The sequence below is a fragment of the Thunnus albacares genome, chromosome 5 (assembly GCF_914725855.1).
Source record: "Thunnus albacares chromosome 5, fThuAlb1.1, whole genome shotgun sequence".
In the NCBI taxonomy this organism is placed as follows: domain Eukaryota; kingdom Metazoa; phylum Chordata; class Actinopteri; order Scombriformes; family Scombridae; genus Thunnus; species Thunnus albacares.
Genome location: NC_058110.1, coordinates 22,505,829 through 22,519,342, shown reverse-complemented (window position 1 = coordinate 22,519,342; position 13,514 = coordinate 22,505,829). Strand labels below are relative to the sequence as shown.

General features: G+C 40.5%; 1 protein-coding gene across 2 annotated transcripts in view; it reads right to left on the bottom strand.

The window, feature by feature from the left end:
* Positions 1–2,735: 2,735 nt before the first annotated feature.
* Positions 2,736–13,514, bottom strand: part of LOC122981674 (prickle-like protein 2) — a 37,168-nt gene continuing 26,389 nt past the window's right edge. Inside the window, exons 2-9 of one of the 2 annotated variants that reach the window (XM_044350333.1) lie at positions 11,826–12,010; positions 9,056–9,169; positions 8,790–8,927; positions 8,142–8,345; positions 6,644–6,830; positions 5,844–5,998; positions 4,915–5,719; positions 2,736–4,828 (exon numbers count right to left, since the gene is read on the bottom strand). In XM_044350333.1, the coding sequence (XP_044206268.1) occupies positions 3,876–4,828; positions 4,915–5,719; positions 5,844–5,998; positions 6,644–6,830; positions 8,142–8,345; positions 8,790–8,927; positions 9,056–9,169; positions 11,826–11,957 (2,688 nt within the window). In that variant the 5' untranslated portion in view covers positions 11,958–12,010 and the 3' untranslated portion in view covers positions 2,736–3,875. The remainder of the gene's footprint in view (positions 4,829–4,914; positions 5,720–5,843; positions 5,999–6,643; positions 6,831–8,141; positions 8,346–8,789; positions 8,928–9,055; positions 9,170–11,825; positions 12,011–13,514) is intronic. The other variant, XM_044350334.1, reaches the window with a different exon arrangement.

Genomic DNA, 13,514 nt, shown 5'->3' with positions numbered 1-13,514 from the left:
TAGAAAAAACTTTTGGAAACTGAGAATTCAGAGCTGTCTGAAGCCGGTGCTTTTTGCTCACAGAGATTACTTCTACATGCATTTACCTCATTTTTTGACGTTTTGGCCACATTTAATATGAACATCCGACAATGTGACATTATACATATATGACTGAAAATAAGGAAATGCATAATAGGTCCCCTTTAAGATATATTTTCATATCTGACTGTGCTTAATTTATGATCACTCACTTTTCAATATTTTTTTTTAATCTAATTTTGTATAATGCATATTAAACATGTTGTTACTAATGTTTTCAGTGATTTATTCATGGCTGGATGGGCAAGACAAAATCAAATTGTAGCAGGAAATACAGAAATGGGTCAGTAGGTGACTAGGCCACACATTGTTTAGTGTTTGAACATTTGTACAAAGAGGAAGGAGTGCAGATTTCTGTCAATGTTTGATCCAGAGACTGACTGATACATCAGTATGTAGATAGATATCAGCTGATAGATAACAAGATGTTGCAGTACAGAAATGCCAAAGAAATGTTTGAAGTTATTCAGGGGCACACCAGACTCACAAGTTTATTTTTCAATTGTAAAATGTCCTGGTCTGTACATCTCCACCAATTTTACAGTTTACTTATCATGGGGAGGAGGATGGGCACCACTCAGCCTGAAAAACAGTTGAATAATGTCTTCTGTGGCTCTGGAGGGAGCTTTCCAAAGTCTGAAAGAATTATCTCAGCTTGGGGGCTTTACAATCACTTTCTTCTTTGGGTTTGACAGTGCTAGCTGCCTGTGGTTTCAGCGTTTTCTTTCTGCTAGGTCGCAGTGTGTCAAGAAAGGTATTCAGTCTTCTTTTTTCCCTATTACAAAGGGAGTTCCCCAAGGTTCTGTCCCAGTTTTATTCACTATTTATATAAACAAAATTACCTCTTCATTGTACAATTGTAACTTCCATCTATATGCAGATGACACGGTCCTTAATTCCTGTGCAGGTTCTATTCATGCTGCCACTCGAAATCTACAGCTATCATTTAACCTCCTTCAAAAACACCGTCATAATTTTGAAACTTGTCCTAAACTGTGCAAAGACAAAATGGATGTTGTTTTCAAATGCAAGAAATATTAACTATAATAGTATTGAAATTTGTTCTATTAACGACACCACAATAGAGAGAGTGTAATACTATCAATATGTAGGCATATTGTCCAAAGTCCATATTGAAATGTTATCAAAGCTGAGATTGAAATTGGGCTTTCTTTTTAGAAATAAATCTTGCTTTCCTTTATTTACAAGGAAAAGAATTGTTGAAGCAGTTTTCCTCCCTGTATTGGACTACAGGGATGTTATTATGGGCGAGCGGCCAGTTCCACTCTCAAACCTTTAGATGCAGTATATCACTCCGCATTTCATCACTGGAGATAGTTATTGGACACACTATTGCCTACTATATCAAAAAAACTGGCCTGCCTGCTCTATCAGTGAGAAGAGATCAGCACTTGTTTTATTTATTGAATGTTGATAGCCATTTTACCTGCTCACAGACATGGTTCATCCTGCAGGTACCAAACATTCATACAGAGTTAGGAAGATCTGCTTTCAGTGAGATTATTTTTATAGGAGTCTATACATTGTTTTTTTTTTTTAGGAAAATCCTACTCATTCTGCCTTTTTAAAATCCCATCCTAATGTGCTTACAATGTAAATGATGGGGGACAAAATCCACAGTCCTCCCTTTGAGCAGAAATGTATTTAAATGTTTATCTGAAGCTAATATTATACTTCTGTAGTCAGAGTTAGTCAAATCAAGTGGATATCTTCCAAAGTTACTGTCTTTTTGGTACAGAATTACCTTTTTGTCCTTCCCCTTTGACACACTTTTTCATTCAAGGGAATGGGAAGTTGTGTCCAAACCACTGTCTGGGGAAAGTCAAAGAGGTAATTCTGTACTAAAAAGACAGTAACTTTGGAAGATATCTGCTTGATTTGAGCGATTTGGATGGCTGAAACCTCATAAGCTGGAAATAAACTTTTAAGTATATTTTTGCATGGAACGATTGTGGGTTTAGTCTCCCATCATTGACATTTAAAGTGCATTAGGAAGGGATCTTCTAATGGTCAGTATGAACAGGAGGAATGATTACAGCAAGATAAAACCTGTTTCCATATTCATTGGGGTACCACAGTGTTGACTTGAAAAATTGTGAACCTATTTGGCCAATATGTCACTCACAGTATACAGTATATCCTGTAGGGCTCTAGTTTGATCACTTGAGCTGACTGTAAATTAACAATGTTTCCTTACCACAGACATCTCAGCCACACATTTGCAGCTGTCTCTGAATTCCATACTATATACAAATTTTTCAGTAGTTTACAAAAAAAATCATTGTACTTTACCATTTTATTCCAATAGGAAATTATACAAAAAGCAACAAACACACTTTAAAAAACAGCAAACAGTTAAATGTTTTCAGAAATTGTAATATATATTTTTTGTATTCCTATTTGTCATACCACCATCTTTATTTATTTATTTATTTTTTTTGCAATTGTGAGCAGCTCCTCCATTTCCTCCATCATGGGACAAGAGTGTACATTGTTATTGGTGACTTTTTTGAATGAACACACCACATACTCTTTTGGGAGTAATTTGGGATACACCTAGAGTTTCAACTCAAATTAACCGGTCAGAGGTCAGTCACAACCAACCAGACAACTCAATATGAGATACAACGTGCTGGTTGTTCATTGAAGTACACTTTATTTTCAGTATGAGACAACAACAACAAATTGACATGCAAGTCTCCCTATCTCTACATCATGTTATACAAATAATGATTCTTTAGTTACAAAATATATAAATATTTAAGACCATATGTACATGACATTTACATTACTACATCCATTACTTTATTAAGTTTATTACTATATATACATTTAACAGGTATTATTCTTTAATATTATTATAATTATTATTTGCATTGTTATTATTATTGTTAGCATTATTATTTTAATTCTTACTCATCTATAGGTAACTCTCAAAAAACAAAGCATGTTGCAGAAGAGAAAACGGGACCATACCTGACGTTACTGTGCCTGAATGGTCAAGGAGCAGAGGCTGTCCGGCGCTCTGTCCTTGGTAAAGCATGGAGAGCTGGCTATGTAGAGCACAAGGTTCAACAGACTATTTGTACAAGGTGATAACCGGGCTAGCAAGCCAACACTATATTCCAGCAGCATTTGGTTTCCACTGAGGTAAACAATGACATAGCTTGGAATCTAGCACGTAGCTTTCACTATCCCAACACAATTTCTGGTTTGTCCACATAGAATAAGTTTACTGCCCAGAGCTTCACTGAGCTGTGACATGAACAGTCAGATCACTGCAGTTTTACTTCCCTTTTCAAACTGTAATGGTATTGTTCGATCTCTCTGTAACATGGATACACACACAGACACGCACACACATCATGTTACCTCGACCACGGTCATATTTAGTAGTCAGATTCATCGTTGCCTCCTGGTGCCATCAGCGGATTTGATCTCCATCATTGTAAACATCTCTGTTGTGTAAGCCAGCTGAGCTTCCTCTTATGATTAGATCATTCTGTGTAGGTGTACACAAACACTACCCGGTGTAGAGTTGTGTAAGCTCACAAGCACAAAAAATAGGCCTTTTTGTCTCTTCAACCCCAACACACACACGCAGACACACAAACTCATACACAAACACTCTATTCACTCTCACTGTCAACTGTCTCACTCTCACCTTCCCACTCCCTCTGTTCCTCCTCTCTGTTGCTTTTACCGTCTCCTTACTTCTCTCTCTCATCTCTTTCACTCTCCTGCTCATCCCTCACCATCTTTTTGCTCTATATCTATGAAATTATGCAGTTTTTGCTCTTCCTTCTCTGGCGGGTATGCAGCTGGCCATGAATCGGTCCATGCAGAGGTCCATGATGGCCAACTATCCCAGAGGGGCTGTAGCGATGGCGCAGCTCCTCGTTGTTGATGTAGCACAGCTGCACGGGCCGAGGGATTGGTTCACCCAGGAAATAACCCTCATCTCCCTCTGACTCGGAGGAAGAGGAGCAGCTGGAGCACCAGGGGTCAGCAGCCTCCATGTACCCATCGCCCCAGCATGGCCCGCCCAGCCCCACAGGCTGCCATCCAGCATTCTGCAGGGTGAGATCAGAAGTGGTGCGGGGACAGGGCCGATGGGGCTGTTGTCTGTAGCCACCTGGTTCCAGACCAAACAACTCCCGGGCAGCGTGACCGGAAGGGAAGCGATCGTAATCCTCCTGAACGCGGCGGTAGGGCAGCTCCACCATTTGAGCGGGCCGGTCCGCCACCAGGTGCAGGGCATTATCAGAGCGAGAACGGCGAGAGCGTTTGTGGTGGCGGCCACTGCGGTGCTGTCCGTTACCGTGGTTTCCACGATGGTGTTTGCGACGTCTTGGTTGTGGCTGTTGCTGCTGGGATACAGGTTCCTGCCCATTTATGCGTCGGCGGGGCATCCTGTCGCTCATGGGAGCCATCCGCAGGTTCCCACTGCTGCCCATCACCCCGACATGACCTTTGCTGTCAAAGCCCAGCGGCTGTGGGCCATCCCAGTACTGCAGTGGGTAGCCCACTCTCAGCGGAGTGTACATGTTGTTGTAGGGGCGAGAGGAGGACAGTGACTCTGTGCTGTGGAACTGGACTGAGGAGCTGAGCGTTCCCATGTTGCTCTTCTCAGAAACATTTACACCTGAGTCCTTACTCAGGTCGGGCATAGAGAATCTTGACAAATGCTCCTGACGCCTACTGACCCCATCCAGAGAGTTACCTGCTAAAATAAGAAATCAGATGTCACATTTTTATACCATTTGGCATTATATTATATTTTATCACCTTGTATCATTTGTCACACTGTACCTGTAGCATTGGACATAGTGAGGGAGTCCATGGATCCACGAGGGGTTTGTTCTAGAGGAGTGAGGGGCTCATTGAAGCTCATGGCATTGATGGGGTTCCTCCTGGTCAGTGGGGGCCTGCCGTCTCTCTGGAATCCATGCAGGCTGATGCTCCTCTTGTCAGAGAAACCCTGGTTCTGGCTAGACATCTCATTGAAGCTCATCTGGGTGCGTAGCTTGTTGGGCCTGAACTCATCCTGACTGTGGTGGATCCAGTTTTCATTAAAGGAGTGGCCCCTCAGGGCCGCCATAGGGGTCCTCTTGGTATTGCCTTGTTCCTTCCCCCAGGAGTCAGGCCTCTTCCCTGGGTTGGCAGGAGTCTGGGCTGGAGGATGAGCATTTGTGTTGGGATTGTAACCCTGCCTGGGGTTACACTGACCCAGCAGATGTATAGATGTTGGAGTGGGGGAGGGTTCCAGCTGGGGGCCCTCATAAGCAGCAGAAGGGACGTAGGGATCATCCCGACTCATCCACACCTGGTTAAGACTCGGGGCACGGCTTGGAGTGCGGCTGGGTGTACGGTTAGGTGTCCTGCTCGGGGTCTGGCTAGAGGAGAGGCTTAAACGGTCCATCTGACCAGATAGAGGATCAATTTCAGCCGACAGACGGTCAGGCATGGGTGGAGGAGCTGACTGGCGGGCCTCGGCACTCCGCCGCTCCTGCTCAGCATTCCTGCGCTCCTTTTTCCCAATCTTGGTGCTGTGGCGGGACTCACGGGAACGGGCACTCTGGAAGGCCGAGTCTGAGGAGTCAGACTCATCTGGATCCTGATAAAACAGATTAGTAAAATCATTTAGCTGCTGATATATATGGTCATACTGAAATATTTGTCCTTCTAAAAAATATAACAATTAAATATTATTCATAATAAGTTATTTGTCAGTCAACTACCTGTCCAGCGCTGCAGGACCGTGAGCAGAAGATCTGTCCCTGCTTTGGCAGGAAGGGGCGGCCCAGCAGAGAGCGTTTGCAACGGGCACAGCAAAAACATTCCTCAGTTGCGTGCCAGTGCTGCCCATCATACGTCATTTGGCCTTGGTCAATGCCTTTGATAAGACAAATAACATTAATACATAACATACCAGAAAGAAAGTTTATTAGAAAATACTCAAGGGTTCTAGCTTTAACTGCTGAAAAATGGTAATGTGATGGCAGCTATTGCTAATGCTACTGTAAAAATGTTATTCTACAAAGTCTGTTGCTACTAATGAATATAGCCCACAGTCTGAGTTGAGCCATTATGTTAAGCTAATTTTTTCCAGATATAATGGAGTAATTTTGTACAAACAGCCTTTTCTCTATTAAAGGGAAAACATTTGTGAGTCAGTGCCCATACATGATCACTGGATTTGTAAGAAAGCACAAATAAATTTCAGCAGAACTGCTCCTGCTGAAGGAAGTAATCATCTTTCACAGCTCCCATCTGGATACAACATGGGCCCATCCTCTGAAACACACTCATTCACTGTTACTGGAGCTTGGTGATGATAATAACTATCCACATCTCGCTGCACCGACTCCGCCTCTCCACAGCTGTGGCACACAAGGCTCACAGGGCTGATAATACCCTTGCTCACAATAAATGGCTGTTAGAGGTTTTCTATGATGTTACTGTAAGAAAAATGTGTTTGTGTTTTTGTAACAGTTTATATTTGTCTTGAAGCAACAATAAAAAAAAACATGTGTTGTACCTATGTGTTCTCCACATGCGTCACAGTACTCTGCATAAAGGGACTCGAAGCAGTTGCAGCAGTGTGGCCGCCCATCCTTCATGATGTAGCGCTGGCCGCCGAGGGTGGTCTCACACTCGTAGCAACAGAAGTGCTTCATGTGCCAGTGCCTGCCCTCTGCCTCGGTGCATTCATCGGCAAAGATAATCTGCATGAGCCAGACATTATAATCAGCAGAGACATTCTACACAGAGGTTCAATTGAGTTGAATTAAATGCATGAGTTAATGTAAAGAAAAAGATAAATATTAGCTTGTTTTACATTTGCAAAGATGACTTTTAATTTTGCTTATGAAGAGGCCAGATCATCCTGGGTAGTGATGATGTTTGGGGTACCTCAGGGCTCCACCTTTGGTCCATTATTATTTTCATAATAATTATTTCTTCTCCTTAGGACAGTGGCTCCTAAACTTTTTACCCTATGAACTTTTATAAAGCAATGTCTACTTGTTACCCCTCATCACACGTTACATATGTCAATGAGTAAATAAATATCTTGTGGAACAGAACTGTTTTTTTTTCTTTCTTATCCTGTTAAGCATCTCGCAACCCCTCAGATTGATCTCTTGACCCCTGTGAATCACTGCCCTAAAAAACATTGGGTTTACAACTGATCTGATAACACTGATGATCTAGACATTCTTTGTATGACATTCAAAACTGAATGTCACCTAATTTCTTTAGGCTACATAAAAAAATAAACTCAAATCATTGTTATCATAAAGAGAGTTGGCTCACTATCCTCCAGTATTGCCAGCTATCAGAAATCTTTGTGTCATATCAGATATATATGTCAGTATGTGTCAGTTAGAGCTGCAATGATTAGGCAGCAACTATTTTGATAATCGACTAATCGTTTCAGTAATTTTTCAAGAAAAACGCCAAAAATATGTTAGTTCCAGCTTCTCAGATATGAAGATTTGCTGCTTTTCTGTGTTTTATATCACTGTAAATTGAATATTGTCAGGTTTTGGACAATTGGTTGGACAAAACATCTCAAGAAGTTACCTTAGACTCAGAAGAAACAAGGATAGGTCTTCTTTCCTACTTTTTGACATTTCATAAACTTAATGAACAATCGATTAATGGAGAAAATAATTGGCAGATTAATCGATGGTGAGAATAATTGTTTGTAGCAGCCCTTGCATCAATCATACATAACTATTTCTGTGAGTTAAGGAAAATCAAACCATTTTTATCAAATAGAAATGACACCTGAGTTACTGCATGTCATTATTTTTCAGTAAACCTCACCAGACTTCAACTCGTGCAAAGCAACGCGGCCAGAACTATTTTTACTTTTATGTCATGCCTGCTTGCCACACATCACAGTAACACAAACAAGCAGACTTTCTGTAAAATGGCAAGAATAGTGAGACATCTTTTCACTCCACACCAGTTTTAATCACGTCCAAGTCTCTGAGCAAGGAACCATTCAGCTATTTCCAACCCAGACGCACCTCATCACAGGCACAGCAGCGGGGTTTCAGCCTCTCAGCGTGGTGCCGGCCACAGTAGATTTTGCCATCCTGGTAGAAGTAGATGAGATCCACCAACAGCTCCTCACACATGCTGCAGACAAAGCAATGAGGGTGCCAACATTTTCCATGACCCGCCCTCACAGCAAAAACTACAATGTCCCCTCCGTTTATCTGACCACCACACTGTAGGAGAGGAGAGGAGAAGAAAGGGAAGGATAAGAAAATAAAAGGTGGACAAGAACAGAGAAGAGAAGAGAAGAGAAGAGAAGAGAAGAGAAGAGAAGAGAAGAGAAGAGAAGAGAAGAGAAGAGAAGAGAAGAGAAGAGAAGAGAAGAGAAGAGGAAAGGGATCAAGTAGGGGTGGGAAAAAAGGGAGAGAAAAAATATTAATACAAACTGTAGGTCGTGAAGAGGGAGGGATATAATTCTTCTTGAAATAACTGTGATGCTTTCAAGATTGAAGTATTTTCTACTTCTTATCTGTTTCATCTATCTGATGAAACATCAAAAAGAAGCCCAGTCGAGCAAAACCAAAAATATAATTTAAAAATGGGCTGAATTACACAGATAGAATAACAACAAGAGGGACAACAGGGAAAAAGGAAATAAAACTAATTCTTGATTTTACCTTATCACATATGGCCCCATTAATAGTCAGGGGGAAAGGACGGACGTTGCCCCTGCCCAGGTTCTCCTTCTTCCGTTGGTTGCTGAAGATCTTTAGCTCTCTTTTCTCCTCCTCGTCCAATGCGTTACAATAACGCACCTGAACATCAATTCAAGTACAGTTGTATTAAAAACCAAAATGTTCCTGAACTAATGGAAGTCATAATAACAATAAATTGTTAATCTACCAAGGCTTGACAGAATTTAGCTATTAAAAAAATGCTTTACCTCATTGTCATGTGGTGGCAACTGGTGAAGCAGTTGTTTGATGCGATATTTCTCTCCAGGGCTGTTTATATAGGGGACCTTCTCTTCTGGTAAGGAGTTATAATACTGATGCACCTGAAACAGACAACATGCAGTTCTCATAAAACTTCATGTTCAAATATGAAGTATAATATAACATTATGTCATTATGTGTCCGTTCTGTTGAGTTGAACATAGGATAATTTACATAATCTAAACCCAACCTAAATTAATCTGAAATTACTTTCAAATAAATGTATCATGATCTTCATGCGAATACAATTTGTTTTTGTTTTGTCCTCCATCATGGCTGTCCTTGGAAATCAGTGTCTGGAATTGAAAGCGTGCAGCAAAATGAGCTCCGTGCTGCTGCTGCAGACACAACCTTGAGCAGAAGCAGCTTCTTTAAATTTTCAGAAGCTGATATTCAGATTCCTTAAAGGAAGTCTCAGTTACTGGTATTGCAATTAGAATTCGTGATGCAGAAGGACTTCCAAACATCCAAGTTCTAAACATCCTTTTGTATTTGCATGTTAGTGGGTGAATACAGAAAACCTTGATTGGTGTTTGAGAAGTAAACACTGAAGAGATCGAAAGCAATCTTGTCACTTGTCTCTGATTTCAGCAAAACAGCCTCTGACACAAAGTGGCCCAGTGTTCAATGCAGTGTAAAGATCTATTTTGCTGAAGTTGTGGCAATCCAATCAGTGGGGTGGAGAGTGAGAGGGAAAGGAAGTCTCTGAGTGCTGCCCCTCAGATTCTCTGTAGCCCATCCACTTATTTATTCTGCACTGTAAAGACTGACATCGAGCCTTATGACAGTGTTGCTGCTCAGGATTGTTTGAGGTTTTTCCAGATTCTGATCTTCAAATGAGACGAGAAGGGGAGTAAACAGGTTAGCGTTGAAGGACAACCACAAGTATATCAATGAATATTCACTCTGCATTTTTTTCTTTGTTGTCATGTATTATGTTTGACTTGTCAGGCTGCAAAAACACACTTTCCTTGATTGCTTTGTCTCTGTTTTGAGCTTTCTGTTATTTGGTCAAACATAACTTATAGGAGGCTCTCTCTTTTAGTTTTAGATAATGAAGAGTGATAAAGAGGAAAAATATGGCTTTACATGTTATGTTGCAGCAATTATCTGTATAATCAATTAGAAATACAGTTAGAATTTACTGGAAACTGGGTCAGAGATGGTCAGTAGTAGACAGATAAGCAAGGGGCTCCTCAGTTAGGAACATTTTGTCAGAAACATGGGAATAAAACATTTCAACAAGCTAATCCTGACACAAATGAACGTTGTCACAGAAAATGTCGTTAAAATTGGGGATTTTCAGTTCTGACAGCTCAATGAACTGTACTACATTAAATGATTTTCTTTCAAAATGCGAGTCATACTAATGACTTTGTGCGGAAAGAAACCACAAGTGACAGGCTTAAAAATCATTACATTCATGTGCATTAGGAAAAAAAAAAAAAGCAACAGGCAGCTACAATTGCCTACACCTCCTGTTGGATGAGAGAAGCTGCAGCCTCTTTCAGCATCCTGTCAAGATGGCTGACTGGAGAAAATGACTGTTATCAGCCCAGCTTGTCATCTGTTAACAGAGCCTTAGGAGGCCTGTTGTATTAGAGTGCTGCACTCACTAAATATAGACAGAAGTGTTTATACTCAATATAGTTGAACAGAGCCATGTTTATCTTATGTCACAACTGACAAAAACAGCAGACAAAAATAAAAAATGATGATGAGGAAATATCTTCTTCTGGATATGCACAATTGATTACATTAGCTTGGTCATGCATGCAATTAAAAGGCATTTAAACTGCAAATGAGTCCAGACAGGGAATTGTGGAACCTGAATGCATAAACACATTGCCACACAGCTTCAATTAGATTCATCCAAACATTCACTGTCTCAAATTACTTCCATTCCTCTGGGTTTAAATCGGAAAGGACACATGAAAATACAGAACAAATTGATGCTTAGCATACCAAAATCATCCTTAAATGGAAAAATGACAATATACACACAATTCCAAAGTGACATGTTTCTGTCATATTTCTATAGATAATAATATACTTGACGGTGATCCGGGAAATAGCTTTTTCTATGCTGTTTCCGTATGTGCAATAAGACTCCACCTGGATAAACATAACCCCATATATTTCAGTACATAAAAGTTTGATTAATAATTGCTGAAACAGTGACTCAGTCAACGTTTACTCAATTCATCCATTGCGTCACATCTGTTCCTCTAAACAATGCAATCAGCTAATCAGCCTGTGGTTCATTTTCATGATTTGGTCATGGTTGTCAGTCTGACTGTGAACTTAGTTCTTACACAGTGTCAGCTTTAACACTGGCAGCTCAACAATGTCCTTACAATTCTTCTTCCATGAAACGCCTCGCAGCTAAGTCGCAGTGTTTTGTATGTCATCCCTGCCCTTCCCTCTTGTCCCCCTCCTCAACCCCAAGAGACTAAAACACCATGAAGGGGATTTAAAAACAATAATGATCAATTGTCTTGTTTTCAGATCAGTGAATTTTCCATCTCTGGATTATTAGGAAAATGCCACAGATACTTTATCATCCAAATAATTAAATTCTTCCAACCGATTTGGTTCAATTTGATACGGTCTGGCTATGCCGGACAAAAATAAGCATTCGCTAATGAAGCGCAACGGGGAAAGGGTTACGGATGTGAGGTGAATATCCAAGGAGAGGAAATTTTGGAGCTTGTATACCTGCTCGGGGCTGAGGCCGGGGGGAACCCAGGCGTATTCCTCCAATGCACATCCAGAGTCATCATCAGAGGTTGAGTTTCTCTGGAAGTCGTACATCAGCTTGGTGATGGTCTTCTCCATCTCCAGAGACATGGCTGTCACAACATGCTCCTCTACACAAACCGCTTCAGTGGACACAGGTATTCCTGTTGAAGAATAAAAGACAGAAGAAATACAGAAGAGAGAGTAAGAGATTGAGAAAAGAGAGAAAAAAAATGGGAGACGGCAAAGTTGTAGTATTTTATGCTATATGTGATTTGGTGGTAAACATCAGGTGCACCGCAGCTGTAGAAAAAAATGTATGTTATGGTCAATAATTTTCTATCTCGCTGTCACATGATGTTCCATACAATGTTTTGTGTGGCTTCAGTTGCCATACAGAGCATTGTATGGATGTGAAAACATCAACAGTGAACTAACAATAAACAAGACACATTTTTGAGTGAAAAGGGACTTTAAATTTGAGTTTAATTATATTGAACGTCAGTTTCATTCAGGTTTTATTTAATTTATTTTTATTCTCATATTTACAGCTTTAATGCTGGAAAGGAAACAAAGTCATAGTCTGAACCATGTCTTAAATAACAGCTTGTATAAATCATTGACAGGTCTAAAATTCTTCAGAGACTACTGTATTTTCAGTTGTGCACATTTACTATAAATTGCATGCTCAACTGGGTTTTTTGCCTAAATTTCAGTAAGCTTTCTTTTTTATATACACTATCACATATAGATCTGCATAGTATACCAGCACATACACAAGCACATACACACACCCAAGTCGGATATATTGGAGCTTACAGAAAAATCCGAGTTTCTCAGTCCTAATAATTTGAGTGCTATTTACAAGTTGAAAAGTTGTAATTACGATAACCCCAACTGACACGAACGTGGCATTTAGTGGTGCAATGAGGTAAATGTCAGCATAGTATCATGCATCTCAGTTTAGCGTGTTAGCATGCTATCATTTGCTAATTAGCACTAAACACAAAGCTGAGGCTGATGGGAATGTCATAAATTTTACCAATGTGATTATAATCCTGACGTCCTGAGGGGAACATGACTGTCTGAACCACAACTCATTGCAATCCATCCAATTGTTTTCAAGACATTTCACACAAAATGTCATGGTGGCACAAAATAACAAGTCAGGGGATCATAAAAGTCATTACCCTTCATCCTCTGGGAACTATGGAAGTCTGTGCAAAATTTCATGACAATCTATCCAATAGTTGCTGAGATATTTCAGTCTGAACCAAAGCATCTAAATAATATTTCAGTAGCAGAGCAGTCCCAAGACATCATTATCAGCTGACACTGCTGTATCTGCATTCACTGCTTTACGGATGTATGGAATCAAGATCAATTTCATCTTCTCCTCCTTCTCTCTGTCTGAGAGGAGAACAGGTGCACACATTTTCTGACACATGAATAATTAACGGGGCTAGGTATCGCCTCAACCACCGACGTATGAAAATAACATGCAACCCATTTTGCAGGCAGCTCGAATATTTAGTGAGCCAGCAACGAGAGCAAGAATGATTTCTGTTTACATCACATGGCTTGTTATTTTGAAAGCTGATGAGCAGAGAGATATTAGAGTCAATTAGTGTAAAGTGAAGGAAACAATAGTGATGTCAGAGCCTGACA